Genomic DNA, 27,055 nt, shown 5'->3' with positions numbered 1-27,055 from the left:
ATCTAACCATTTATCCAAGTTCCCTTCTTAACTGGCATTTATTTCAATTCTGTTCAGTGGTCAGCATGTCTTGGAGCTTAAATCTGTCTAAATTGCTAGACACCAGCCCTAGCATTTGAGAATTCGAAAGAGGGTTTTTGAATTTATTTTGTTTACCTCCCATGAGTGCCAGAGCAGAGTAGAAGGAAAATGCTCTGAGTTCAGAGTTCCAGCTGAGTGAAGGCATCCAAGTTGGCCCTTGGAGAACCGAAGAACTGGACGTGTAGAGACAGGTGCACAAGGAGACAAGAGCGGCAACTAGCTACTTTGGCTTGAAATGTTGAACTCATGACAGAGCTTAGTCACTTAAAGTGATAAGGGGGGAAAAGGTCTGTCATATGTGTATGTGTGTGTGTATATATGTATATATACACATACACACTGTACAGAAAGTGAAGAAAAAGTTTCCAGAGATTTTTAAAAATCTATAGACAGACACAACTATCAGAGATCACCTATCGCAAAATTAAGGTCAGATGATAAATAAAACCCATGGAATTCCTATTAGTACATGTGTATATAGAGACCACTGAGTGCCCATTTGTGTGTTGGTGTGTGCACGCACATGTGTACATGTGCACGCACACATATTAAAGATGCAGATTCAATACCAGGTAACTTGGACTGCCATCTGCTACATATTTGGAGAACTTACAGGTAACTCTTCACTTCTACTACCAAGACACTGTTTAACAGGCAATTATTAGTTTATTATGAGTCTAATCTAACACTTCTAAACTACTGATAAGGTGCTTTTGGGGAATGGCCCATTCTTTAGACAGTGTTCTCTGCAGAACCAATGAACAGATTCTGAATTAGCATAATTGAGGGGGCAAAGGGTGGTCCTTTAGGGAGGCATTTTTGAATATATATTTTTATAACAACATTCAATATTAAGGGATGATTTGGAAAATCCTAGCTGGGAAAGTGGGGACTGAGATGGTCAAGTCTGTTTAATCACGAGGAATCCCAAGTGGGTAACATGTAATATTTACCCTTGTCCTAAAGGGACATGGATTTTTAAAAGGTTGAAAGATAGAGTTTTAGAGGATGGTTCTAGGGCCTGAAGCCTCCTTAAGACCCTGCATTGTTTGGTAAAAATTTGACCATAAAAAGTACTTTGAAAGCTAGTGTCAATATGTCCTGGCACAAACAGTAAGGAAAACTCATCGGTTCCTTTACTATGCAGTTTGATCTCTCCACTGACTGTTTTTTACAATGACCTAAAATTTAAGAAAAAAATTATTATGAATTTAGCTTTTATTAAAATTAAATAAGCAAAAGCAAGTTTTTCAGAAATTTTTACAAATTACTTACATAAAAGAAAGTTAATAGGGACAGTCCTAAATTTGCAACAAATAATTACAAAAGTCCTACGGCAGCATGAGTATAAACCACGCCGCAGCATGGTGATCGAAGTGATATGAGTAAGGCATAACTAACGTTTGCACCAGACCAGAATTAAAAACAAAACAAACTGTAAAAGCTTAGTTCTACATTAAGCTTCTTCTCTTCCCTCGGGTCCTTAATGGTTTACACTATGTAATTTTTTTTAACAGACACATCATGTCGAACTATAAATTACATAGATGGGCAGTTAAAGTGAAAAGCCCCCTAAAATGTACAAACTAACTGGTACTGAGTTGGGGTCTCCATTTGCCTTTATGTACAGTTAAATGTAAACCATATTTTCACAGTTTAAGTGTTTTGTGAATAGATAGATGCACAGTACCATGTCAGGTTTGCAATTGTTCCTGAAAACTGGCTCTAGGTTTTGCACCCAATGCCTGTCGGCCGCTGGGATGCACGTATTTACATAAATAAGAAAGTATCATAGTCAATGGTCAAGACAGTTCAGCAAGAGCAGGCTCTCCAACAGAGTGATATGCAACACCGCAGTTTACAGACTTGTGCAAATATAAGCATTAGGACAGAGAAATCTGAGGCAAATTCAATTTGCAAAACCTTGTATCGCTACTGTTGTAAACCTGGGGATTAAACAACCCTCGGCGAGTTCTGCTCTCTATGGCTTTTTTTTCTTTTAAAATCTTAAAGCCAGAGAAAATGCACACATACTTCCCACACGCTCGCACGCACACACTCCACACACACACAGAGTTCTCGTTTCACTTTAGATTATGGTACATAGTGCAACTTCATCACAATGTCGAGGTTCAACACACATTCGCTGCGTGTTTTCCTGTGCAAGTGCTTAGTGGTCTAAATCCTAGTTGAGGGTATTCATTTGCAGAACCACATGATTCTGGAGGTTGAAGGAAAAAAAAATCACAAGAGTCTCATTACACTTCTCAGACCAGCACTGGATGTGCAAAGGCAGCGGGCAACCTGGCCGTCCCCACAGCCAGGTTAGGGCAACTTGAAGGGAAGATCCAAGCAGCTCGTTACTTAGATTGGTCTCTAGAAAAATAGGTCAGGATATGCTGTATCTTTGTCAGCCGTTCTTTCAGGGACTTCATTGACAAAACTGACAGCTGGTATCGGGGGTCCACAGGGAGAACTGCGAGAAGCCACCAACACCAGGCAGGTCCATTAGGAGTTGCCTGAAAATAACCGACATTTTATAGGATTAATAAAACAAATATTTATGCAATAACAACAGTAACAACCCGTCAACAAGCTAGTCTTTATTTAATGATCATTTCCCCTACCAGGCCTTTTCTCAAATTTTTTAATCAATCATGCAAAGAAGGCTATTACTATGCCCACATAAAATTGGAAGACTGAAGCTCAAAAATGTAATGCAAATTGACAAATTGTCCAAGATCTCTCAGCTCATACGTGGCAGAGCCAAGATTCAAATCCAGACCTGACTCAACAGCCAACACTCTTTCCTCTGCACTGAGCTGCCTCAAAGCAGGGTTTCCTCCACCTCAGGTTACTGGCATTTGGGGCCAGATAACTGTTTGTTATGAGAACTGTCTGCATTGTGGCCTGTTTAGCAGAACCTCTGCCCTCTACAGTAGCACCTCCTGAGTTGTGACAGTCACAAATGTCTCCAGATATTACCAATGTCCCACGGGGGCAAACTGCTCCTACCTGAAAAATGCTTTCTTAAAATATACACTTAAAACATTTTTTTTAAAGTCAGTTATTTTAAAATTTCTTCAAAGAACTGTGGACTCCTAGGAAAGACAGAAGTCCCCTTGATGTTGAAAGGGCTGACTACTGGCTATTGAAAGAACAGGAATTTATATGAAGGAATGTTTAAGCCACCATTACTACACATTCAACTACTTCTTATTGAACATGAAACATGAAATTTCAAAATGACAAAAGGAGCTATGACATCAGTGTTGATCTCAATACACTCCTAGAATCACACTAGATAGATTTCTGTACTTATGTACTGTTTGTGCTCACCTCAGCATGACCACCTCCTTCTGCAGATCAGAGACATCAGAAAACTACATTTCCCAGAACCCCCCTTCCCCATATGGTTCCAGGTTAGATTTGGCCAGTGAGAGGCACTCCTTTTAGATGTGTGAGTTGGAAGAGAGGAAGCCACTATTCTCTGGAGACTGTTGCCAACTGTGGGCAGATGTGAGATTTACAGAAGCTTCCAGAGAAGTCTTGAAAACCACCTGCTCCACTGCTGCAGCTGCGACATGGTGGGGACTTCCCCAGGATTCCTAAGAATGACAGCAGCTTCCCCGCAAGGTCCTGAGCAGCAGTGCGCTTCACTGCGGCGGGCACAGGCTGCGGGCAGACTCCCTGACCGCCGCCCAGGCCCCGATCTTCCCCAGCTGCGGGCAGACCCACATCCTGCAGCGCGCCCTTCATTCCTGGAACACGCTGAGCGGCTGCCCGGTTCCTGGCGAGTCCTGACTTCCACAGACTGCAGAAGGGGGCAGGGGAGTGAAAGGGGAGGGTGGGGAAGGCGATGCGAGAGTGATGCTGAATTTCTCTACTAGTTGGTTTGTTAACCCTTAAAGTTTCTTTATTCAATTTTGTGCTTACCAAAAGCCATTTCTGTCGCGTTTAATCAGATTCAGGTACAAAGGATAAACCAAGCATGCTAGACCCAGAACGAGTACTCAGTTACATGGTCTGACGCTGAACTTTCATTTTCAGGGGAAGCATTCAGCTGGGATCCAGACTGACTTACACTAGCCTTTGAAAACTGAAATGAGAGGCAGTGTGCATCACAGTGGGATCTATTAGCTCTCCATCTTCATATATTTATTTATAGTCATTCCTCTATGAAATCTATTACATTCTGACCACAAATGCTTTATTCGCTTCAATTCAAAATGTTTACACCTAAAAGTCAGTGCTTGACAAGTCTAAACTCAGATTTTCCAGGCTAGGGACTCTTCCTGTTTGCCTCTGACAGCGCCTACTGCCCAGATCTGCTTGCCCAGAAAGTGTCTGCTGCACATTAGATTAAGCTTAAATGTAAGCCCTAAGCACCTGAGTTAGACCATAAGAACATCAGTTTCCTGAGAAGTGTAGTATTAAACACGAAGAGACAAAAAGGAATTTCACTGCCAGGCTGAAAGTTGGGAACAAAAGGAGAGGTGAGAAAAAAATCTGACAGAAAATGATACATCTCTCAACTGTCCAAGAATGACGGCAGACTGGCTCAAAGGCACAGCTGTCTTGCAGTCACGATATACTGGGTGGTACCATGCCCCATTTTTCATGTCTTATTTCTCCTCAGTTAAGGGCTTGCTCCTTCCCTGGCCCTCACTCCTCCAGGCGACGAGCTGACCCTACTTGCAGCCCCTTCCCATAGAAGACGCGGCGCACGCCGCTGTGCGAGAGCATGGGCATGATTCTACAGACGGGTTCCAAGGAGATGCACGTGAAAAAGGCAACAAGAAAGGAGACTTAAAAACCTATTCACTTGGGTTTATTAAAAAAGGTGAGACTTTTGGAAATGACATCAAAGCCACCATACCTGAAGGTTTTCCTCCCTCCTGGGCATCGATCCAAAGTGCTGAAGAATTTGGCTTCGAAATCTGTCTCTTAGGTTCTGAAACCAGCTGCAAGCTTGAGAATACACCAAATCGTGAAGCTGCCTGAGATTCTCTACATCATCTTCATTCTCAACCTAGAAACACAAGTTAGTGAGGCTTCTGTGTCTAATCTTCTCTGTCTAATATCACCAATTCTACAGAAATGGAAGAAACAAACAAAACAAAACAGGGAATGCCTATTTCGGTGCTGGATCAGAGTAATATTCTCATGCAATATATATCACACCTCTGCCTCACATGGTGCCAGTGGACCACACTACAGAAAGACAGCAAGGCCTGGCCTCCACCCAGCCTTGCTGAGCAGCAGTGCAACACTGCCGAGCCCTACCAACAGCCCCCAGTCAGGAGGAGCGGTAAGGCTGAGAGTGAGTCCTTGGACAAAGGTCTACCCCAATTTGGAATTCCTTCTGTCTTTATGGATCAGTGGCTTTTGAAAGCAGTGAAACAAAAAGCAGAAGAGTACAGATGCTACAATAAAAGGAAAGATGGGGGGGTAAGGTGCAGATGACATGGCAGAAAGCGTAACAGGATGGAAGACAAGTGTAACGACACCTTTCACCAGGGAACTGGGTCAAGAAATGAAAACAAAAAATATGCAGCAAATAACTTAGCCTATAAAAAGATAGAGGATAATTTATGCAACACTGGACTTCTCCTGCTATAAAGGCCCAAGGCTGTGGCTCCCTCAGCCATCCCTCCGGACGCTCTGCAGACTACTGCATCATCAAAGTGCGAAATTAAATGCATCAGCCTTGCAGCCTGAGACCCAGAGTGGTCGGTCTCACAGAAGCACTCAGCTGGAAGATGGAACATTAACTCACCCACCTCATCCCGACTGCTTTAACGCACATTTCCATCCCACTCACTACCTGCCAGGGAGTGCTCTGTTCCATATACATTAACCCATCTGAACAAACACCAGGCTTGGCTCAGCCTTTCGCACTTCAAGGATGACTCAATAGAAAAACAACAAAGGGATTCTAAGTACATTCTGAAATATGAAAGGTGAGTCTATAGCACAGAAGAGGCAAAAAAACATACTTTTTTTAAAGATCTGAAATGGCACACAAAATGAAAGCTTAAGAGGCATCTACTTTTGCTCAACAATGAGAATGCACTTAATGCCGCTGAACTGTACACTTAAAAATGGTCAAAATTCAACCACTGCTCCTGTGACGTGCCTACCATGCAAATGCACACACACGTACATTCCAGGCACCTGCTGGCTGCTGAGCCTGGAGAAATGAAGCCGGTCTAGGTTCTGGTCTCCCAGTTCTCTTGGAACTCACAGTGATTAAGAGCAAGATGAGAAAAGGGGAAGTGGAAACTAATTTGCATAAGTATTGATGAGGGTCTCTGACAGGAAGAACTGTTCTATCTGCCTAGAAAACACAGCCCGGATGCCTGGCCAATGCCTAGGACAGAGTGTACCTAAGCGTGCTGGAAAACAACGTTGGGTAATACCTTAACATCTTCCAGATATTCAATGTCTGCAGTGCAATATCCATCTTTCATTCCTCTTTTTAAAACCCTAAACCGCTTTCCGCCAACGGTATCAACCACAGACCTCCCATCAGGTAAGAAATGTACGTTTCTAATTTGTAACATACAACCATAATCTGCAAAACTAAAAGAAAAACTCCAATTAATATCAAAGTTCAAGCAACAAGCACACGAGTTCTCAATAATATTCAAGGAAAAGTTCCAATATAAATAAAAATATTTAAGCCACAAAAAGCATACCTATTCTGTGTATCACTGACACACATCCCAAACTGTTTAGTTCCAGTTTGTATACTTCTTCGAATCATCAATCTGTATCTTGGCTCAAATACATGAAGAGGGCAAGGCACAGTGGGGTAGGCTATAGTGCAAACAAATATTGGAACATTCTTGGTCAAGCTGAAGAAGAGAGAAGTTTCATTGTTATTAGTATCAGAACATACATCCAAAATGAGTAAAGCTTAAAACAGTAGCAAATTAATATAAAACAAGAAGAAATTAGCCTTAAATAAGGTGACTTTTACTCTTGGCAAGAATGAGAATCAGCATCGCCTTCACTGCGCTCACAGATACAATATTAACACAAAAACATCTGTCTGTCTGTCATCCTCTTAAGTACACAAGCCAATGAGTCAATCTGAATTCAAGATACCAGGTTATCGTACAGAGCTAAGTATCTTTATGAATCAAAAAAGCAATTGACCATTTACTATTTTATGTTGAAATAGTAAATACCTGTCTCAAATATCTGTAACGTCACAGAGTTAATCTTTTATCCGTAAAACACTCTTACTTTTAGATAACAATGAGAAAAAATGAGCTCCCAGAAAAAAATGCAAATCATTAAAAATTCTTAGGCGTTAAAAATATTTTCAAATTCACTATCAAAAATAGGTAATTCAATAACGTTTTTCCAGATAATTAAAATGACACATTTTTCCATTGCCAGACTGGCAGAAAATGAAGATACAGGCAACACCCAGCATTTACAAGGTGTGGAGAGGCTGGCAGTGCGGGGCAGACCAAAATGGGGCAACCACGCTGTGGAGTTTGGCCGTGTGCATCAAAAATGGTTTTAAATGGTCATATCCTTTGAACCAACAGGCTCACTTCCCCCCCACAAGTACTAAGAATGTTCAAGGTGGCAATGTGTACAGCAGCCAAAACTTAGAAGCAAAATGAGAGGGCTAGTAAAATAAGTTACAACACAGCCGTAACATGGGACACATTTAAATGTCTATATTAATGAGAAAAAGAGGTTATGGAATAATATGAATAAAATGATCCCATCTGTTTAAAATGTATTTATGTATATTAAAATCTAAAAGGATATATGCCAAGATGCCAAAGGAAACTCCCTTTGGGTTACCCATTAGGGCTTTGCTCCCTGCTCATTTATATTTTCTAGTTTCTTCAGAAAGATCAGAAGGTACATATGCAAAAGTACTGTTTAATCAAAACATGTTTAATACACAAGTGCTAGCTCCTCTACTTTTAAAAGTGTATTCTACCATCACTGAGCACTCTCCTTATGAACACAAGAACTGAAAAAAAAACCCAAAACACCCAGTAGAGCTATTAATTAGTAAAACTTGTAACTACCAGGGGAGGACCTTAACAAAAGTAGCCTCATCAGTGAGCAGCAAGATGCCCTCAAGCTTCCCTCCATCACCTCAGCTCCCCTCACGCTACTACGGTCTGTTATTTGTGGACTACACTCTTCAGTGAGGTCTGGTGGTGTCACTATAAGATTTTAAAGTATATCTGAAGCTTTCTTACAGCCAGCTTTTTGCAGTGTTGATCAAAAAGCTTCATAATCTGCACTTCAGAATATTTTGTATCATAAAATCACACAATAAAAGATCAGCTCCCCAAGAAGACAAATCAATATCAGTTTCTATAAAGAAAAGATCAAAAGTCTTTTACTGAAGAAGAGACTACAAGCACAATTAAATTTTTCTTAGAAAGTGAGAAATACAAAATCTTCCATTTATAATCTGAAAAATAATGGAAACTAAAAGTTGTTCAATAAAAACAGCACAGAGAAAATGCAATTTTGTTCTTTAGTGTGTCTAGTTAAAAGAAAATGAAAGAAAAGGAGCTAAGAAAATAAAAGCCTATGAAAGAAATTTAAAGAGACTCAAATGACTGGTCCAAGAGGAAGAGATGTGGGCAAAGAAAAGTACAAGAAAGGTGTACAGAGCAACAAAACCAGGTCCAACCTACCCTGCCCCAATCAGCCATGAAGTGCTCTTCCCAGTGGTCTGTTCACTATATCCCAGTTACCTCCAGGGTTTTCACTTTCCTGTTACTGACAATTGTGCTACAAGTCAATATTTTCACTAACTGAGAATCTGGCACCTAAGTCACCCACCCCCCTTTTCCAATTTCAGTCTAAGGCCTCAAGGTCCCACCTTCCAAGCCTCTAATTGGCTGAACTCCTGCCAGTCCAGACCATTTATCCCCTGCCTTCCTCCTGCCCTAGCTGAGGGTTGCTGTGCCCAGCAACCAGATACCAGAGTCACCTCTCCATTCCCGATTCCATTGCCTGATGTCACTGTAAGAAAGCCCTCCCCCACCTAAAATGCTGCTTAAATACAAAGAGCTGAGTCGATATTTCCCAGCAGAACATCTGGCAGTTACAAACGAACTTTTAAAAAATTCTGTTTAGGACAAGGGAAGCTGACCAATATTTGTTTAAAATATGCCTTTGACTATATGGGTTGAACTAAACACAGGATCCAGCTTGCCACGAGAAGGTTTCACCTATTTTATAGGGTGGTAGCTTGAAATTTGATTGTGTTTTTATGAGAAGAAACTTACTGTGAGAGTTCAGCAGTTTCTTCATCATATATTTTTTTTCTCTCAGACAGCTCATCAGGCAGATACTTCACTATTAATTCTTCCAACAGCTGTGTGACACAGTACCTCCTATCTGCTAGATACTAAAAGACAATATTATTTTACATTCCGATACTTTTTTCCTACAGTATAAAACAGGCAAAACAGTATAGCTAATGTAGTAAAGCCTTTATTACATATTTATACAGTCAATCTGAATTAACTGAATTAGTGAGGGGGAACCTTACAGTGGATGATGCTAAACGGGCAAACCCATCTGAGGTTTTGCTCAAGAGCATAAAGCTGCATGGTGGCAGCTCGACCCAAGCTCTCCATACAAGGCCTGTGTCTCGCTATGATCACAAGTCCTTTATTAGCAGCTGTCAGCCCTGTGCCTGCCATCTTCCACACCCAAGGCCAATTTCCATCTGACAGCTTATGGGTACCTGAAACTAGCATTTTTACTGAGAAACAAAAATAAGGTAAGGAATAAAGAATATGATGCATTTGCCTTGTTTTAAAACAGCAAAACTATGCCCCCCCCCACACACCAATTTTTATGTTCTCTATTTCAGTGGCAGAGTTTCGGATAATTTTTCTTTCTTTCAGATTCTCCTTCCCCTGTCACCTTACTATCCCTCATCGCTTTTCCTGTATGATCCTCAGGACTCTGTATAAAATGGTGCATTTTAACCACTTCATACTCTGAAAAATTGCCACCTTCGTGCATTTTCATGTCATTATTCCAACTGCTAAAAGCCATTTCTTTCACTCCTGCCTATAAAAAAGCCCATCTGTCTTAAGGTCTGGCTCCATTTTTACCATATTTATAAAGTCTTCCTATTTTCTCCTGTCTCCCAAGAACCCCATATTGCACTGCACTGTATTACATGCAGGGATACATCACATCTCTGTAACTGAACTAAACTGCACAGGGGAAGGGATCAGGTCAGAGTATACAGGACTTTGGACAAAGAAAGTGCCCAGTACAAATTTATTTAATAAAAGTACTGAGGAAAACTCTTGGGAGACAATGATGAGGTAAGATAAAGAGAGGTCATTCTTTAACCTGTGGATCCAGCATAAACAAGGGTTTTGGCATTATCCAATGAAAATGAGAGTAGGAAATATGAGAAGCTAGGAGAAGGTTCCCAAATTTTAGCATGAATCAGGGCTTGTTAAAATGCAGATTGCTGCACTGTACCCCAGAGTTTTTGACTTAGTGGCTCTGAAGTGGGGACTGAGGTGACACGGATGCTGCTGGTCAGGGGAATACACTTTGAGAACCTCTGAAGAGTGGTACTCTTGAGCAGATAATGTAGATACAGATAACTAACAAGTTTATTATAAAATTAATCACATTATAGACATTATATAAGCAATTTTATTACCATTTTTCTATTCAATTAATAAAGATGTTTTAAAATGTAATACTCATATGTTAAATTTGGGGCAGTGTGGCCTCTCTCACATTACTGATAGGAATCTAAATTTGCACATTTCTAGGGACCTAGGCAATTTGGCAAATGGTTTTAAGAGTCTTATAAACATAAGACCTTTAAGCTAGTAATTTCCCTCCCAGGAATTTATCCTAAGGAAATGGTCAAAGACGTAAAACATAGTATATAAAAAAGAGAAAACAAAACAATTTACAAACCCAACAATAGAGAAATGTTAAATCATTAGATTATTATACTGCTATAAAAATCCAATCTTCAAAATATAATTAAATGAAAAACTGAGCAAAATAAAATCACAAGCAGGAAAAACATAAAACTGTAGAGCATATCAATTTTAATTTTTTAAAATATATATTTTGGCCCGGCCGGCGTGGCTCAGTGTTGAACATCCAACAATGAACCAGGTGGTCAGGGTTCAATTCCCAGTCAGGGCTCATGCCCGGGTTTCAGGCTCGATCCCTAGTAGGGGGCGTGCAGGAGGCAGCCAATCAATCTCGTCATTGATGTCTCTCTCTCTCTCTCTCTCTTTTTCTCTCTCTCCCTTCCTCTCTAAAATCAATAAAAGATGTATATATATTTAGTTTGTACAAATCATATTATACAGGGTATTTTCAAAGTCAGGACACAGGATAAAGTTGTTAAAAACAGTATATTAGTTATATTTTTAAATAATATGCTTATTTCTTTCAAACTCCAAACATTTTTTTAAGGTGAGGTATCTCTAAATTTAAAGCAATGTACCTAATTGTTAATCTAAAATAAAACATAATATACTAGAAAGTATCTAAAAACTCTGGGAACACAGGAAAAATAGCATATTTAGAGTACTTCACCATAAAACACTGAGTATTAGTTGAACATGTAATTAACAAACTCTTTAAAAAAAAAGTTTATCTTGTTTCCTGACTTTGTGAACATTCTGTATATGGTTTTGTGTTTTACCTATCAAACATAACAATGCACATATAATAATACCTATACAGAGTTGTGTTTTGTATATAGAAAATAGCTATGTATGTTCAATAGCAAAATGGTTATCAATTTTTTATTCATGTTTGGAAGACACTTTTTCTTTAAACAACCCTATCAACCACCAAAGACAGGATCCTCTCCCTTATCAATGCTATCAGTGCAGCTGGAGCTCAAGGGGATCTCCAGTTGCCCAAGCAAGACTGAGAGGGTGTTGTCCTCCCACCTGTTGCAGAAGATCCATTCCTACCTGGGATCCAGCTGCTTTCCTAACACAGGCTACTAGCGCTGATCACTGACTCTACAAGAAGGGGTGTGGGAAGCTGTGCCTTCCTCTCCTGTCCAGTCTACCACTTCCTAGAGCAGTGCTGTCCAATGTGGTAGCCAATAGTCATATGCACCTACTTAAATGTAAATGAATTAAAATTACAATTACAATTCCTCAGTCACATTAACCACATTTCAAGTGCTTCATACTCACATGTGGCTAGTGGCTACCATGTTGGACAGCACAGAAGTAGAGCATTTCCCACAATGCAGGAAGTCTACTGGAGAGAGTTGTTCCAGACGTTAAGGGGACTGAACCAGGCCAGAAATCTGACCTATTACTGGCAGTGGGAGGCAGGGCAGTTGGGTTTCCCCCAATATTGTCGTCATTAAAACTGAACCTATGTCTGACAGGTACTTAACCATACCCTCTTAGTTAAAAACATGAAGTACAGGGGCTTGGTCTCCAGGACCTCTCTGCTTCCCCTACCCTCTCTAACCTCACTTTCTCCAACACTCACATATGGCAATGAGAAGTTATCCTTCTTGGTTGCTCAGCATATATAACAGAATTCATTCTGAACCTGACAATCACTATTGTTTTGGCTGAGCAGAAATAAAACCATGTTGCCAAACTTGAGACCAATAAACAGATAAAATGTTTACCTCTTTTAAGCTTTCTTTGCAAAGGGGACAATATGGTGTATGATCCAAACAACGCTCAAGACAATTCTTACAGAATGAGTGTCCACAAGGGGTTGTTACTGGCTCAAAAAACAACCTGCAATCAACCAAAATGAATGAAATACAAGTTAGTTTTCACATTAAACTATCTATTGGAAAAACTGGACAAATAACGATAGAACCATAACACTAACCTCTATCTAGAGAAGGAGGAAGGAGGGTCTGTGGGCAGAAGAGGAAAGGGGCAGTGGTAAAGGCAATTTCCCTCTCCTGAGGAACATTGTAAATGTTCTCTATCAACAGAGGTTCCCTGCCGAGAACTCAGAGCTTCACTAACAATACAACAACCACTCGCCACATGTGGCACTAACCACTTGAAATGTGGCTGGTCCAAACTGCGACACACAGTAAATGTAAAATACACACCATGTTTCCAAGCCTTAATGCAAAATAAATAATATAAAATACATCATTAATAATCACTAAATAGCTTTCATATAGATTATATTCTCTTCTCTTTAAAACTGATTTTCTTAATAAGCTTATAAAAGGTTTATTATATCAAATTCATTAAAAGGAATAATCCAATAAATATTACATTTAAACCCTAAAGAAATATTAGGCTTAATACCAAATGCAATACTCAAATAATATGGGAAAACTAATTTTACTTACATTATAATTATTTCCTGAAATACCTCTGAATTTCCTAGAAGTACTATTAGATGTATAGGTATTTCAGAAATTGTCCTGTGTAATCCCCTCACCTTGTCAATGAAGAAACCTAGCCTCAGAGTTAGGAGACTCACTCGGGAACACAGCCTGTTGCTACCAGCCTCGTGGGGCCAGTACCAGGTCTCCCGACTCTTCAGGCCCTGTTCCTTTGACTCCACACAACTTACGTACCAGTCTTTTAGCATTCTAAGCTTGTACTTAATGGAAATCCTGATTCAATGGTACTTCAACAGGATTTTACAGTTTATATACACAAGATAGTCAGGTACAAACTTAGATAGTATAATACATAATTAGAAGTCTTACCCAAATCTAAAAGCACGCATATTTGTAAGTTTTAGTAATAAGTATAGCTTTTATAGTACTTAACAATTTTCCAGGTACTTTTTATATTTAAGTCATTGATTCTTATAACACTGTGAGAAAGGCTATGCAAACACTGACCCCACTTTCTAAGTAAGGAAAACTGAGGCTTACACATTAAAGTTATTTGTCCAAGGCATGAAAGGTTAACCTAGGAGTAAAATTCATATCTAGTGATTTTTAGCACAGTATTCTGTTCATTTACATTGTCCATTATTACAGAGTAGGTTACCTTTATCTACTGTGTATTTTATTCAAATTAATATAAAATATTCATCTTTTATAAAAGTTTACTTACTTACCTCATGCAGAGAGAACACTCAAAATCTGATACGTCTATTAATTCCTCTGGGATGTCGCCATAAGTTAATGAAAACGCACAGGCTTCACTGGGAGTTTCTATTTAAACAAAGAGACAGGGTTATTTTGGGGGGAAATTTTTAAAGGTTATTCTAGATTAGTAAGTATGTTTTACATGAGTTTAGTGAAACTTTTACCTCCTTGCTTTTTAAGCTTATTTCTTCCATCTTCATTGACAACCACGTCCTGTTCTAAGAGAGACAACTTCCTTTTCAGGAGAGCACCTTTTTCTTGGACAGAGAGTAAAGGCTCTGAGGACACTCTTTTCAAGCAATCCTGTCTGGCTGGCATTTCTGTGGAATTTATAGCCTGTGCTGACCTGGCACGGTTTAAGCCTCCTTTGACAGGTTCTGACGGGGCCTCCGGTATTTCTTTGTTCTACAAAAATACAATAACAAGGGTATCTGCATTTCTTTACTATCCTTTACTGCTCATGCCAAGAATCAAACCAAAATGAAATTTCAATATCTTATAATGTTCCTTCTACTGTTAACAGCAGCAACTTTTAATTCTAAAACCCTGGCAAGTAGATGTTTACCGGTATTTACACAGCCCTAGACGTCCAGGTAACTTATGTTATAATGAGGGTTAAGCTGTTATGCTGATTTAGCTGTTTCTACCCTGAGGAAACTAAAATAAATACAATGTTCTCAATTTTCCAAGAGACTACAACTTTTCTAACATTCTAAAATTATGATCAATGAACAAGTCTTTCTATATAAGTTTTGTGTGAAATAAAACTTTATAGACAAAAATCCTATTGAGACAACATTAAATAGCTTAAAAGTACCTAAACAGATTCTAGTACTGAAATGAGGGAAGTGAAGATCTTAACTTGTAAAGAAACGATACACTAAACCCTTGGTGATCTTTTCTGAGCTCTTACCTGCTCTGGGCCAACCTCACTGGCAGAGTGAGACTCTTCCATTACAGATGGAAAACCAAAAGGTTTGTTCTTAGTACACGGCAATGAACTCCAGGAAGAATCCTTCAGGCCTTCTTTTAAGTTTTCAGGTGATAGTAAATCAAATAAAATCTGTAAGAGAAATATTAAAAAGTAATAAAAAATATTTGGTTAAGGATAACATAAAGTTACCTAATATTTAAGAATTTTGAGAAAACTTGTAGGGGACATTATTTTTAATGAGCAGGAGAGGAACAGATTAAGTAATAAGCAGAACTGCCAAATCGATTTAAAAGTCTTACAAAATCCCTCAATGGGGTCAAATCATCTCAAAGAAATGACTCAAAAGGAAGGCCTGGGCATGGTTCAACTGAGAAGGGAAGGTGAAGGCTGACTTTTTAATGTAAGGATTGTAAAAAGAGGAAATCTTGCCCAGTCGGCATGGCTCAGCAGTTGAGCATCAACCTAGGATCCAGGAGATTGCAGTTTGATTCCCGGTCAGGGCACAGGCCTGGGCAGCCGGCTCGATCTCCAGCAGGGAGCATGCAGGAGGCAGCAGATCAATGACTCTCTCATCATTGATGTTTCTCTCTCTCTCCCCCTCTCCTTTTTTCTCTCTGAAATCACTAAAGACATATTTTTTAAAAAGAGGAGATCTCGCCCTAGCTGGTGTGCTCAGTAGTTAGTGTCAGCCCGCAGACTGAAGGGTCCTGGGTTCAATTCCAGCCAAGGGCACATACTGCGGTTGCAGGCTCAATCCGCGGCCCACTCTGGGAGCGTGCAGGAGGCAACCAACCCATGTGTTTCTCTTACATCGATGTTTCTCTCTCTTCAACTCTCTCTGAAAAAGAAATGGAAAAAATATCCTCGGGTGAGGATAAAAAAAAAAGGGGAGATCTTAGAAGTAGAAAATATTTACCTCTGAAGATCAGCAAGGCCTATCCTGTGAAAATAGTTCATGGTTCACTCCCAATTTATATTTTAAGGCTGGACTTAGAGTGTTTATATGAACTAAAGAACTTGGACCTCTAACTACAGAGCTCTAAAATTCCATGTATTTGCACTGAATTTAGCTGCTCGCTGAACAAATAATCTGCTCGGGCCGTCACCATGCTAGCTCTTGTTTGGGAGCACCAAACAGCAGCTGCCCCATAACAGCTGGGAGTTCACCTGAGAGGCAGCTGCAGTATCAACGTTTCTGGGCATTTCTATCAGGAATACATGTAAAACTCTCAAAGAAACAGGGTAGGTCAAGACGAGGGAAGAACCTGGCTAGAGGAAGCGAGAGGGATTCAAATTTTTTTGGTTGTCAAATAAGCTGTATTTACATGATCAGCAGAGCATTTCTTAAAGTCTGAATTGGAGGTTTGATATTTTTCAGCTGTACTCTCTCTCAAATACACAAAAATCAGATATTTCCATGTAAATAAAAGAAAATATATACACTGTAAATAAAAGTGTGCGTATCTGGTAGGTGCTCAAGCAATACCCCATTTAATGAACAAACATTTAAAAACCTGTGTATTTTACATTTCCCTTGATTTGAAAAAATGTATTAAATACACACCTACCATAGAACCCAGACACTCCACTCCTAGGTGTTTACCAAAGAGATAAAAACATACATCCACAAAATGACTGGTACAAAAATGTTCATAGCAGCAACTAGAAATAATCCAAATGAAAACCACTACTAACTGTGAATGCCACAAATTGTGGTATGTTCATACAATGGAATACTTAGTGAACAATAAATATTTTTAAGTTATTGGATGTATTTCAAAAATATTATGCTGGGGGGGAAAAAGCCAGACACAAGAGTATACGCTGTATGAGTCCATGTACATGAAGTTCTAGAACAGGCAAAACTACTCTTATAATAATAGAAACCTGAACAGTAGTTGCCTCTGGGAGCAGAGAGATAGAGAATTTACTGGAAAGGAGATGAGGGAATTTTCTGGCTGATGAAGATATTCTATATCTTGATTGGGGTGCTGTTACATGGGTTTATAATTTCTCAAAACTCAATGAACTATAAAAGCCATGCATTTCAATATGTAAATTATACCATAATTTACAAGAAGCATACTAGGGAAAAACAAATATTTCAAAGCATCAGTTATTTTGCATTCACCTAACCTTATTAACCAACAAAGAAATATTTACAGATATGTAAGGATATCCAACAGCACGAAAAATGCAAAGTTATAAGCCCGTAAAGAGTCTGCAATCTTACCAGGAAGTAATGCTAGCAAATATAGAACAGTCAAAAAACACACAACTGTAAACGTAAGACTCTCCCGGGGTGCTTCTTAAACTATGCCCCAATTCCAGAGACTCTAACTCCAAATGTCTATGGTGGGGGCCCGGGAATCTTTATGTTTACCATGCACTCAAGATTCTGACAAAAAGCCATACTCTAAGGAACACGGCAAAGGTGATTAAATAATGTGGCATGTTTTGATGACACTGAGGAAAGAATCATAACTGGGCACTGAAATTGCATTAGGGTAGATTCCTCTCCAAAACTGTTGAAGGCTCTAGTCTTTCCAGATGCTCTGTAAGTTGGACAATAGCTGAACGCTACTGTCAAGCTAGTATAGCAAAACCTGTGTTCTGAAGAAACCTGTTTAACTTGGTTTAACCCAATGTTCCCCAAAGCCATTTGATCAGAGAAGCCCGTTCCCTTTTTCCCTTTAATTAGCACCTACTCACACACTACAGAACACACCTTGGAAAGCAGAATGTGGACTGCTGAGAAAAATCAAGGAAACAACTTGACTGGGGCAATACTACTGGCACCCATAGAAAATAAGCAAAGTTTAGACCTGAAATGAAAGGCAAAAGGCACCCCATAAAAATTCCTGAGCGGAAGCATCATGACAACAATGTTTAATTAAGAATAATTGGTCTGGCTCAGATTAAACAAACTATTGGGGAACATCCAAATGTAACTAAGCAAAAACAATGCATTGAAATATCTGTGAATGAAATGTTCTGACTCCAGTAAGAATTCAATACACTAAGTATATGAACCTGAAAGCCACTTCTCAAATTGCTGCTAAATTTGACTTACAGATTCCTTATGTTCTTATCCCAGTTTTCTAATTAGGGTTTTTCAAAGGCACTGTGTCATAGCCCTGCCTTAAAGTATGAAAGTTGGTAGACTCATTACCTTTTCCACTTCTAGTTTTGCAGGTGCGAAATCGTCATCAAGGGCTAAGCACTGCAGAAAGAGTTGTAAGGCGTCACCTAAAAAGCCAGCATCGTGGAGGACTTTTCCTTTCCTGAAGTAGACCTTCAATAAAAGCACATAGGATGACTTTCATTGATAGAATTGTTTAAAAAGAAACACTATCAAGTAAAGAAAAAAGGTCTGCTCAGAAATGCTTACTTTGAAACTCTGAATGACTGAGGAGCTCGGAACACTTTACAGGTCTATTCACACACTGCCCTGGAGAGGGAGGAACTGGGGCCGAGCAGATGACTTCAAAACCACATTTCTAATTATATCACTTCAGTAGTTAAGTCCAAGGGTTCTTTCTTTTTTTATGTTTTAAAGTTGTCCATACAGAGCATTTTCCCTCTTATTCTTAATATATATGTGCCTCGTACTAACCAGTCATGCCAGTGTGGGATTCTCCTTAGTTTTTGTTATTAATTTATAATTTTTGGAACATCCTTACTATACTGTCTCCAAAGGCACAGTCTTGAATGGAGGAAAAAGACACAAGAGCAACTTCTGGCTTAAAGAACATATGTGGGAGATGGACTGATTTGCCTCAGCAATTTGATAAGAAGGACAGTTAACAAACTAATTATATCCATGCCGCAAGTCTTTTTCAAACTAAATAGCAAGGCCACCCCCTTGGGCCCCATCTACTCTATTAAATCACCGCCTAATCACCTGGTTCCCATCATAACGCCCCAATCAGTTCCCCAGCCTCAAGAACCTCTTCTCTTCCCATTAGTAACCCCCTGCATCGATAGCCAGTTTGTACCCAGCTTCACAACATGGCCAGCTGTATCTTTGAGGAAATTCTGTATACTAAAATCTTTTTTTTTTTCTGTGCCTTGAATTCAGGTTGTTCTTTAGTTAGGAAACAGATTTAATTTAAAAATTGTCAGATGTTATTTATCCAAAATATTAACCTTAGATTTTGAGAACTCTCTATATTTTTACTTAAAGAGTCAACCAAATCACCCTGTTCATACTTATAACCATAATTGAATGCATGTTCCTTACAGTTGAGATTTTAAAATGTACACAAAATGTAAAGCAGTAATTTTACCTCAGGCCAACTTGGCAGCTGGAAGAGAACTGTGTTCAGATCCTCTATGGCTGCTTTGAACTCTCCGAGACCAGCATATGATTCAGCTCGGTAAATTTTTAGAGTCAAGTTGCCGGGCTCTGAAATAAATGGTTTATAAAAGTTGATTGTTTTTAAGATTATTATACACTCCACAAAATACATACTAGATTTAATAACTGACCTAGTGATTCCAGTCCATCACCACCAAACCAAAGGTTGTGAACCCAGCATATGCAACCTACCCACATGTTGAATTTTACCTAGAAGTTCTGCGAAATCACTATAAGTAGACTATTTTGGTGGAGGAAATTGTGGCTCTTCAGAACACTGGAAATATTTTTATAGTATGAATAATCACCTCTAAGAAATGTCTTCTTAAAATAGGGCATTCTACACAGATTTAAAAGACATGTCTTGGATGTTTAGAAGATTTGCCTTTTTATAGTAAATCTTAATTTTTTATACCCTAGTTTCTAACTCCCTATTTATAAGCAACCATAAGTGCCACGACTGCTCATGGAATTTCCACATAACAAAGACTGACCAAGGCTCAATCTCATGAGGTATATAATGGTCCTGTGGTTTGGGAGAAAACGGGTTGACGAGAGTCAATTTTAAGAGGTCAAAATTTTAATCCCTGCCATTAGCAAGAATGGTATTGAACCATCCTAAACCAGATTTCATTTCAAATATTCCTAGGAAAAAACTTTGTTGTTAATTTCACTATCCTCTGCATCTCTACATGAAAAACCAAATTAGTATCCAACGGCAATCAGAATTTCAGACACTTAGCTGGCTCACCCAATACAATAATCAATTACTACAGGTATACAGATTCTAAAACGGAAGTCTAAGCAAAAAACTAATTTTCAGTACATCTACAGATTACATTAACTTGATTATTCTTTTAAAGCTATTCATCTTTGACGCTTCCAAAAATGTATGCGAGAACAAAGCATCTGTGTGAGAAGCGCATCAAGACCTACAATGCCTCATTTAAATCAAGCCATCATACAACTCCTTGCTAGCGTCATGGTTTACTCCAGCTTATTAAAAATCACTTTTCTACAAATAACTCTCGACTGAACAACTACAGTAGGCAGGCCTTTTTTAATTGTTGGTGCTTGAGAATTGGAATGATTCTGTTCTCTCAAATTTAAACCAATGAAAAAGTTTAAAGAACAAAATTTATATTTTCTGAAAATACTTCTTAAATAAAAGTCATGTTTAGAATATTTTGCCTTTCGCCTGGCCGGGCGTGGCTCTGCGGTTGAGCGTCAACCCAGGATCCAGGCGATCGGGGTTCGATTCCCGGTCAGGGCACATGCCCAGGTGGCTCAATCCCCAGTTGGAGGCCTGCAGGAGGCAGCCGATCCATGACTCTCTCAACATGGATGTTTCTATCGCTCTATCCCTCTCCTTTCCTCTCTATGAAATCAATAAAGATATATTTTAAAAATAATAATAATAAAAAAATAATGAGAGAGTCATGGATCGGCTGCCTCCTGCACATCCCCCTGCTGGGGATGGAGCCCGCAACCTGGGCATGTGCCCTGACCGGGAATCGAACCGAGATCTCCTGGATCATAGGTTGATGCTCAACCACTGAGCAACAGCAGCTGGGCTGTAATCCCGATTTGACAAGGATAACTGGAGTTCAGAAAGTAGAGAGAAGAGTATGCCAAAACAGTCCAAGAGTGAGTTGTAAATGCATCAGCATCAAAAACCCTGAGCTGTAAAAAAGGGCTGCAGCCCAGGACGTGCAGTTCTCTGCCCACAGCTGAGGTGCTTCCAACAGCATCCCTGAGGCCCGCCTCCGCTCCAGCAACGCCAGAGAGAGGGACTTCACTGTCACAACAAGCAGCCCATTCCACTCCTGGATCCTTTCCTGGGATTTAAAAACATTTCCCTTTTTTTCCCTTGTACAGCGAGTCCCCATCGCCTTATACCTGATGCTGCGCACATTCAGAAGTACTGAATATCACACCCTTTCATCAATGCCTTCACTGCTCAATAGTCACCTTTCCACAGCACTGGAGGAAGTGACTGAGAAGACCTGTCTTTGAGAAAACCAAGTCAATCTATCAAACTGCTCCACTCTGACTAAAGCAAAATACAAAAAAAAAAGAAGAAAAAAGACTGTCCCCTCTCTCTCCTCTCAACACAGAAACACTCAGACTGTTGAGCTGCTGAGACTCCCAAAGAGATGACAAGAGAGTCAGATTTTAAAGCTCTTGCTCCCCACTTCTTCATGGGTAATGTTTTTGAGAACTACAAATATTAGTGGAATGATTATATTGGATGACTCTATTATGAAAAAAAATATCAGGTGAACTCAGTACTTTTTAAAACTGTTTAGGGCCACCTCTTAATTCTAAAACAAGAACTAAATGCACTCATTGAGGCCCTTTGAACAGCCAAAGCATAGAGCAAGTTAATGCATACAAAATACCTGAAAGTGACACACTATAGCATTACTGAGTGTTTTATTATTATTGTGTTCCTTCACTGTATATGCATAGCATTAATTTTGAAATCTATTTTTGTGTTTTTTCCATTATTTCCTGTCTTTGTATCCTCAAGTCCTTTCCTAAATGTTTACTAAACTAGGAAAAATTCATTAAAATCAGTTCACTTAAGCTCCTTAATTCATGCTCTCATTTTCTCTTCTTTTAGACACAGTAATATTGAGTCATTAGACAAATAAAATGAAACAAAAATCTGTTATACACCTGAGGAAACTAGTCTTAAGCTGTCCAAGGAATTTCGTGGGCTAAGGGCAGAATCCTCCTGTCATCATTCCTCATCTTTTTCCAGTCCTTAGGAATATGTTTGATTAGCAACAGGTTATTTCCTTAGTTCATTTTCAAGAAACTTTTTTTCAATTATAAAAGTTATTTATTTATAAAATTTGAAAAATATAGAAAATTGCCCAGCTGGCATGGCTCAGCAGGTGAGCATTCACATATGATCCAGGATATCTGAGTTCGAGTCCCGGTCAGGGCACATGCCCGGGTTGGGGGCTCCATCCCCAGCAGGGGGCGTGCAGGAGGCAGCTGATCAATGCCTCCTCATTGATGTTTCTGTCTCTCCCTCTCCCTTCCTCTCTAAAGTCAATAGAAACATATTTTTGAAAAAAAATACTTGCTAACAGTGAAGTCAAAGACTATACAAAGACAAACTATATTAAAGACAAAAATTTTCTTCTCCAAGTATTTTAAATAAAATGTTCTCCCCTTTATGACCTTTATTATTATTATTATTTTTTAAACAGTTCAAACTGTAAATTATACTGTTCTGTTCCATTCTTTTGGGGGAGAGGGGTGTAAAAAGGGAGGCAAGTCTGTAAAAAAAATTCATTAAAACTAAAAGGAAGGCAGCATAGCAAAGTGGCATCATTTCAATAGACTCAAGTACAAAGATTCAATGCAGACAAGACTTTTACATAATAGCCTTGAATACTAAAAAGATAGAAAGTTATGAAACATCTGAGAGTTAATATCAAAAGATCAATGGATTAAGCGTTATCTAAATATATTTCAATTCAACAGAAACTTATGTAATCTCAATGGGAAACTTCTGATTTTGGCAAAGGTTTTCAAGCTTTCTTGCTGACAGATAAATTTGAATGTATGTGGGCTAACTGTAGACTAGATTATTTTTTTCTATTTAATAGTATTTACTTGTTTCATTATAAGACTTACATGAAGAAATTATAGTGAAGTTCTTTTTTCATTGTCAACAATGACAGTATCATTAGTAATTATAACTGTCCAATTATATAAATACATTCCAAATGCCTATCTAGCTAACTAGCCAACTCTCAGAAAAGTTAAAGCCTAACTGTTCAAACAGATTTTCTTTTTAAATAGATCTTTATTGATTTCAGAGAGAGGAAGGGAGAGAGATACAAACATCAGTGATGAGTCATTGATCGGTTGCCTCCTGCACGCCCCCTACTGGGGATCAAGCCTGCAACCCTGGCATGTGCTCTGACCAGGAATTGAACAGAGATCTCCTGGATCATAGGTCGATGCTCAACTGCTGAGCCTTACCAGCCGGGCTGTACAAACAGATTTATAACTCTACCAAATATTTTTCTTTATGCCCATAAACTGTTAAACATATAATATTTTACCACTAAAAATTCAAAGGATGAAAAATGTTATCCTCATTAGTTTCATTTAAACATATTTTCAAGTATGGAATTAATGATTTTTGAAAGACCTAAAAATGAGGGAAAAACAGATTAATGAGGTGAAAGTCAGGAGACTTGGGTTCTAGTCACGCAAAAGTAGAATTAAGTAGTTGAGTGGGCAAAATTCCCATGTGCAGTCTACACAAATTGAAAAAAAAGAAAAAGTAGATTTTTCAGAGTATTTTTCTGTTAAATACTACTACTAATAATAATACCCTCAGCCCTGGCCAGGTAGCTTAGTTGATTAGAGCGTATTCCCAATACGCCAGGTTGCAGGTTCAAATCTTCAGTAAGGGCACATTCAAGAATCAACCAACGAATGTGTAAATAAGTGGAACAACAAATCAATGTTTCTCATTCTCTCTCTCTCCCTTCCTTTTTCTCTAAAATCAATCAATAAAAAAAAAATTTAAATACCCTCAATGGAAGGTGCACAATCTTCCTTAAAAGATTGGCCACAGAACATTAAGCTAGATCTTAATTAGTAAATGTTCTCACTGTTCTTCCATGGATTAGGACTTAAATTCTTATGAAATGCCTCATTTAAGAGGTCAAATCACAAAATCATAATACTGAATAGAGCTGTCAATAAGTTCCATCCATTATTTTATACCAGTGACAAAAAAACTTCCTTGGAAATTTATGTTAAACATTTTCACTGGATGAGCGACAAAGGCAAGATGAATCCTGGTCCAACATTTAGAACCAGAAGATACAGTGTCGTTGCCTCTACAACCAGCCAGCCGTTTGACTGTGGACTCTGGACAAGTCATTTCACTGCCCTAGCTTCTGCTTCTGTTTTTAAAATCAGGATAGTGGCCTAGATGGTTTGTACTTCCTCTCTAATACTCTGTTCATCCAGAGAGGTGAAATTGTATCAAAATTTTGTATACCAAAAAGTTCTCTTTTGTTCTGGATCTGCCATTCTATTCCATTTTATAACTGCCTACTCCCCATAAAAATAGTGAAAGTATATGAAAACGTACCAGGTTTGTGCTTTGAACTCTAAAGGTATTAAATAACTTGATATACTGTTACTAGTTCAAAATTACAAAGCACTTAGGGTAAAAGAACCGTAACAAAATACTTTAAATTACATAGTTTATAAATTTACCTAATACCTAACATCAGTTTATACTTTAGATGTCTTACTTTCGTAGGGATTATTCCCCCAAGTATTATTTCATACAAATATAGATGCTAAGCTTGAAATAGGCTTATTTAACAAAAGGTTTAACAATGACACGCTTGACATTTTGGGCCTATTGTGTGGGAGGCTGTCCTGTGCATTGCAGGATGTTTAGCAGCATCCCTAGCTAGATGTACCAACACTAATCCCATAAGGGGTGGCAACTAAAAACGTCTGCAGATAATGTCCCCTGGGGTGGGGGGGGTGTACAATCTCCCTGGCAGAGAACCACCGATTTACAGGACAACTCTATATTTTACAGAGACAAGTCAGGCGAGGTCCCCGTCCACAGCCTAACACCATCTTAAGTGCTAACCTAGGTTAGGAGGCCTGAGCGGCTTCTTGGAGAACAGACAAAAGATCTAAAGGCCACTCCCCGCAGCTCGATCGGAGCACGAAAGCAACCCGAGGCGTGACAAAGAACTGGGACTACCTCTTCATCTTGACCGTGAACTAGGTGTCATTCAAAAGTAAGCACACATGTGTTCATGAAACATGACTTGAAATAGGCTGAAGCCGTCAAGAGGCACCAATCCCGGAAGCCTGTCCAGGTAGGACCCGCACAGCCCGGGGCAGCTCGGACACCCGCCGGAGCCCAGGGGCCGGGGCCCCCAGATGCTGGGTGCGGGCGCCGCGCTCCCGCCACGCCCCCTCGACGTCACCCGTTACACAACGCCACCCCCCAGCTTATGCAATTCTGCCCTCCCGCGGCTTCCAATTGCCCCGGTGACTTTTGTGTAAGATGAAGGTAAACGCTGCCCGCCTAGGCTCAGCCGGGGCTCCTGTCCCCGCTCGGGCGGCCGTTTCCCCGCGCCCGACCCGGCCGCGCCGCCGCGGCCAATGGCCGGAAAGAGCGCGGCGGCAGGAAGAGCGCGGCCGCCCGGCCGGCCCGACTCCCACCGGCCCCGGCGGCCCGGCCCCAGCCCCCGCTCGCCTCCGGACGCGCACGCCCAGCGGCCAGGCCGCGGCCGAGGGAACCCCGCGCCCGCGCGCCCCTCCCCACGCCGCGTCACAGTCCGCTCCGGGGCGATCCCCATTGTGACCGAAGCACCCCGGGGCGCCGCCCCCTCCCACACCCTCGACGACCCCGAGACCCGGCACCGGGGAGGCAGGAGGCCTCGGGGAAACAGGCGCTCCGGGGAGGCGCGGACGGGCTCCCGGCAGCCGGCCCGTCGGGGAAGGAGGGTGGGGTCGGGAGGGCCCGCGCCGCATCCCCGCCGATCACCTGCTCGCAGCGCCTCGCCGGCGGCGGCCAGGGCCTCCCGGTAGCGGCCCTGGTGCAGCAGCTCCCCGAGCCGGCCGGCCGCGCGGGCTCGCTCCAGCTGGCTCGGGAACCACTTCTCGGCCAGGTGGTTGAGGACGACGCTCGTTCTGAAGCCCGAGGCGGCGATGGCGGCGGCCAGAGGCGGCGGCCGCGGGGTGGTGCCCTCAGCATCCGCGGCGGCGGCGGCGGGCGGCAGCCGGTCCCGGCAGAGGCGGCAGCGGGCGCGGAGCTCTCTCCGCAGGCAGCGGCGGCAGTAGCTGTGGCCACAGGGGACGGTCACCGGCTCGCTCAGGAAGCCCCGGCAGCCCAGGCAGCTGAGCAGCCCGCCCGCGCCGGCGTCCGCGCCCGCTGCCCGCGCGGCGCTCCAGCCCAGCCCGTGGCGGAGCCGGTAGTTGAGCACCAGGCAGTCCACCAGGGTGCCCAGGCACTCGGGCCTGACCGGGGCCCCGCGGCGCAGCGCCGCCGCGTACGCCTCCAGCGCTCCCTTCAGGTGGCCGCCCAGGGCCAGCAGCTCGCCGCGGCGGAGCAGCAGGTCCCAGCGCTCCGACTCGGCGGCGGCGCGCTCCAGCCGGTCCCCGCTGCCGCCGCCCACTTCCCAGAATCGGCCCCGGCTCCGCGGCCTGGGGGCCATCTCCCGGGTCCCTCTCGAGGAGGTCCTCGCCACGGCCGGAAAAGACATGGCCCGCGCAGGGCTGCTCCGCCGCCACCAACCGCCGCCACGGTCCCGGAGCCTCCGCGGCGCGCGGCTCCGCACGCGGCCGGCGAGCAGGGGGGCGTGGCGCGCGGACACGGCGGGGCGGCGCGCGCCCGGGAAGCCCCGGGGGCGGGGCCTGGCGCGCGCGGGGCGGGGCCGGCTCGGCCGCGGCGCCCGGGACTCCCCCGCGCGGCCCTGGGCCGGGTCCTCCCGGGGCCCGCCGGCTGGCCCCGCCCCCTCGGAGCCCCTCCTGGCGGAGCGCGCGAGGTCAG

General features: G+C 41.6%; 1 protein-coding gene across 1 annotated transcript; it reads right to left on the bottom strand.

Annotated features, from left to right (window-relative positions):
- Window positions 1-1,282: 1,282 nt before the first annotated feature.
- On the bottom strand, window positions 1,283-26,849 carry LONRF1 (LON peptidase N-terminal domain and ring finger 1). Its single transcript, XM_081128875.1, has 12 exons — window positions 26,051-26,849; window positions 19,418-19,536; window positions 18,301-18,423; window positions 15,108-15,257; window positions 14,359-14,599; window positions 14,164-14,260; window positions 12,746-12,860; window positions 9,366-9,487; window positions 6,783-6,941; window positions 6,504-6,666; window positions 4,961-5,113; window positions 1,283-2,600 (listed from the first exon to the last, which is right to left on the bottom strand). The coding sequence occupies exons 1-12, from the start codon at window positions 26,766-26,768 to the stop codon at window positions 2,442-2,444; spliced, it is 2,319 nt and encodes a 772-aa protein (XP_080985001.1). The 5' UTR covers window positions 26,769-26,849; the 3' UTR covers window positions 1,283-2,441.
- Between the last annotated feature and the right edge of the window lie 206 nt (window positions 26,850-27,055).

Source organism: Miniopterus schreibersii (assembly GCF_964146895.1).
Source record: "Miniopterus schreibersii genome assembly, chromosome: 2".
Lineage (NCBI taxonomy): Eukaryota > Metazoa > Chordata > Mammalia > Chiroptera > Miniopteridae > Miniopterus > Miniopterus schreibersii.
This window is presented reverse-complemented; position numbering and strand designations above follow the sequence as displayed.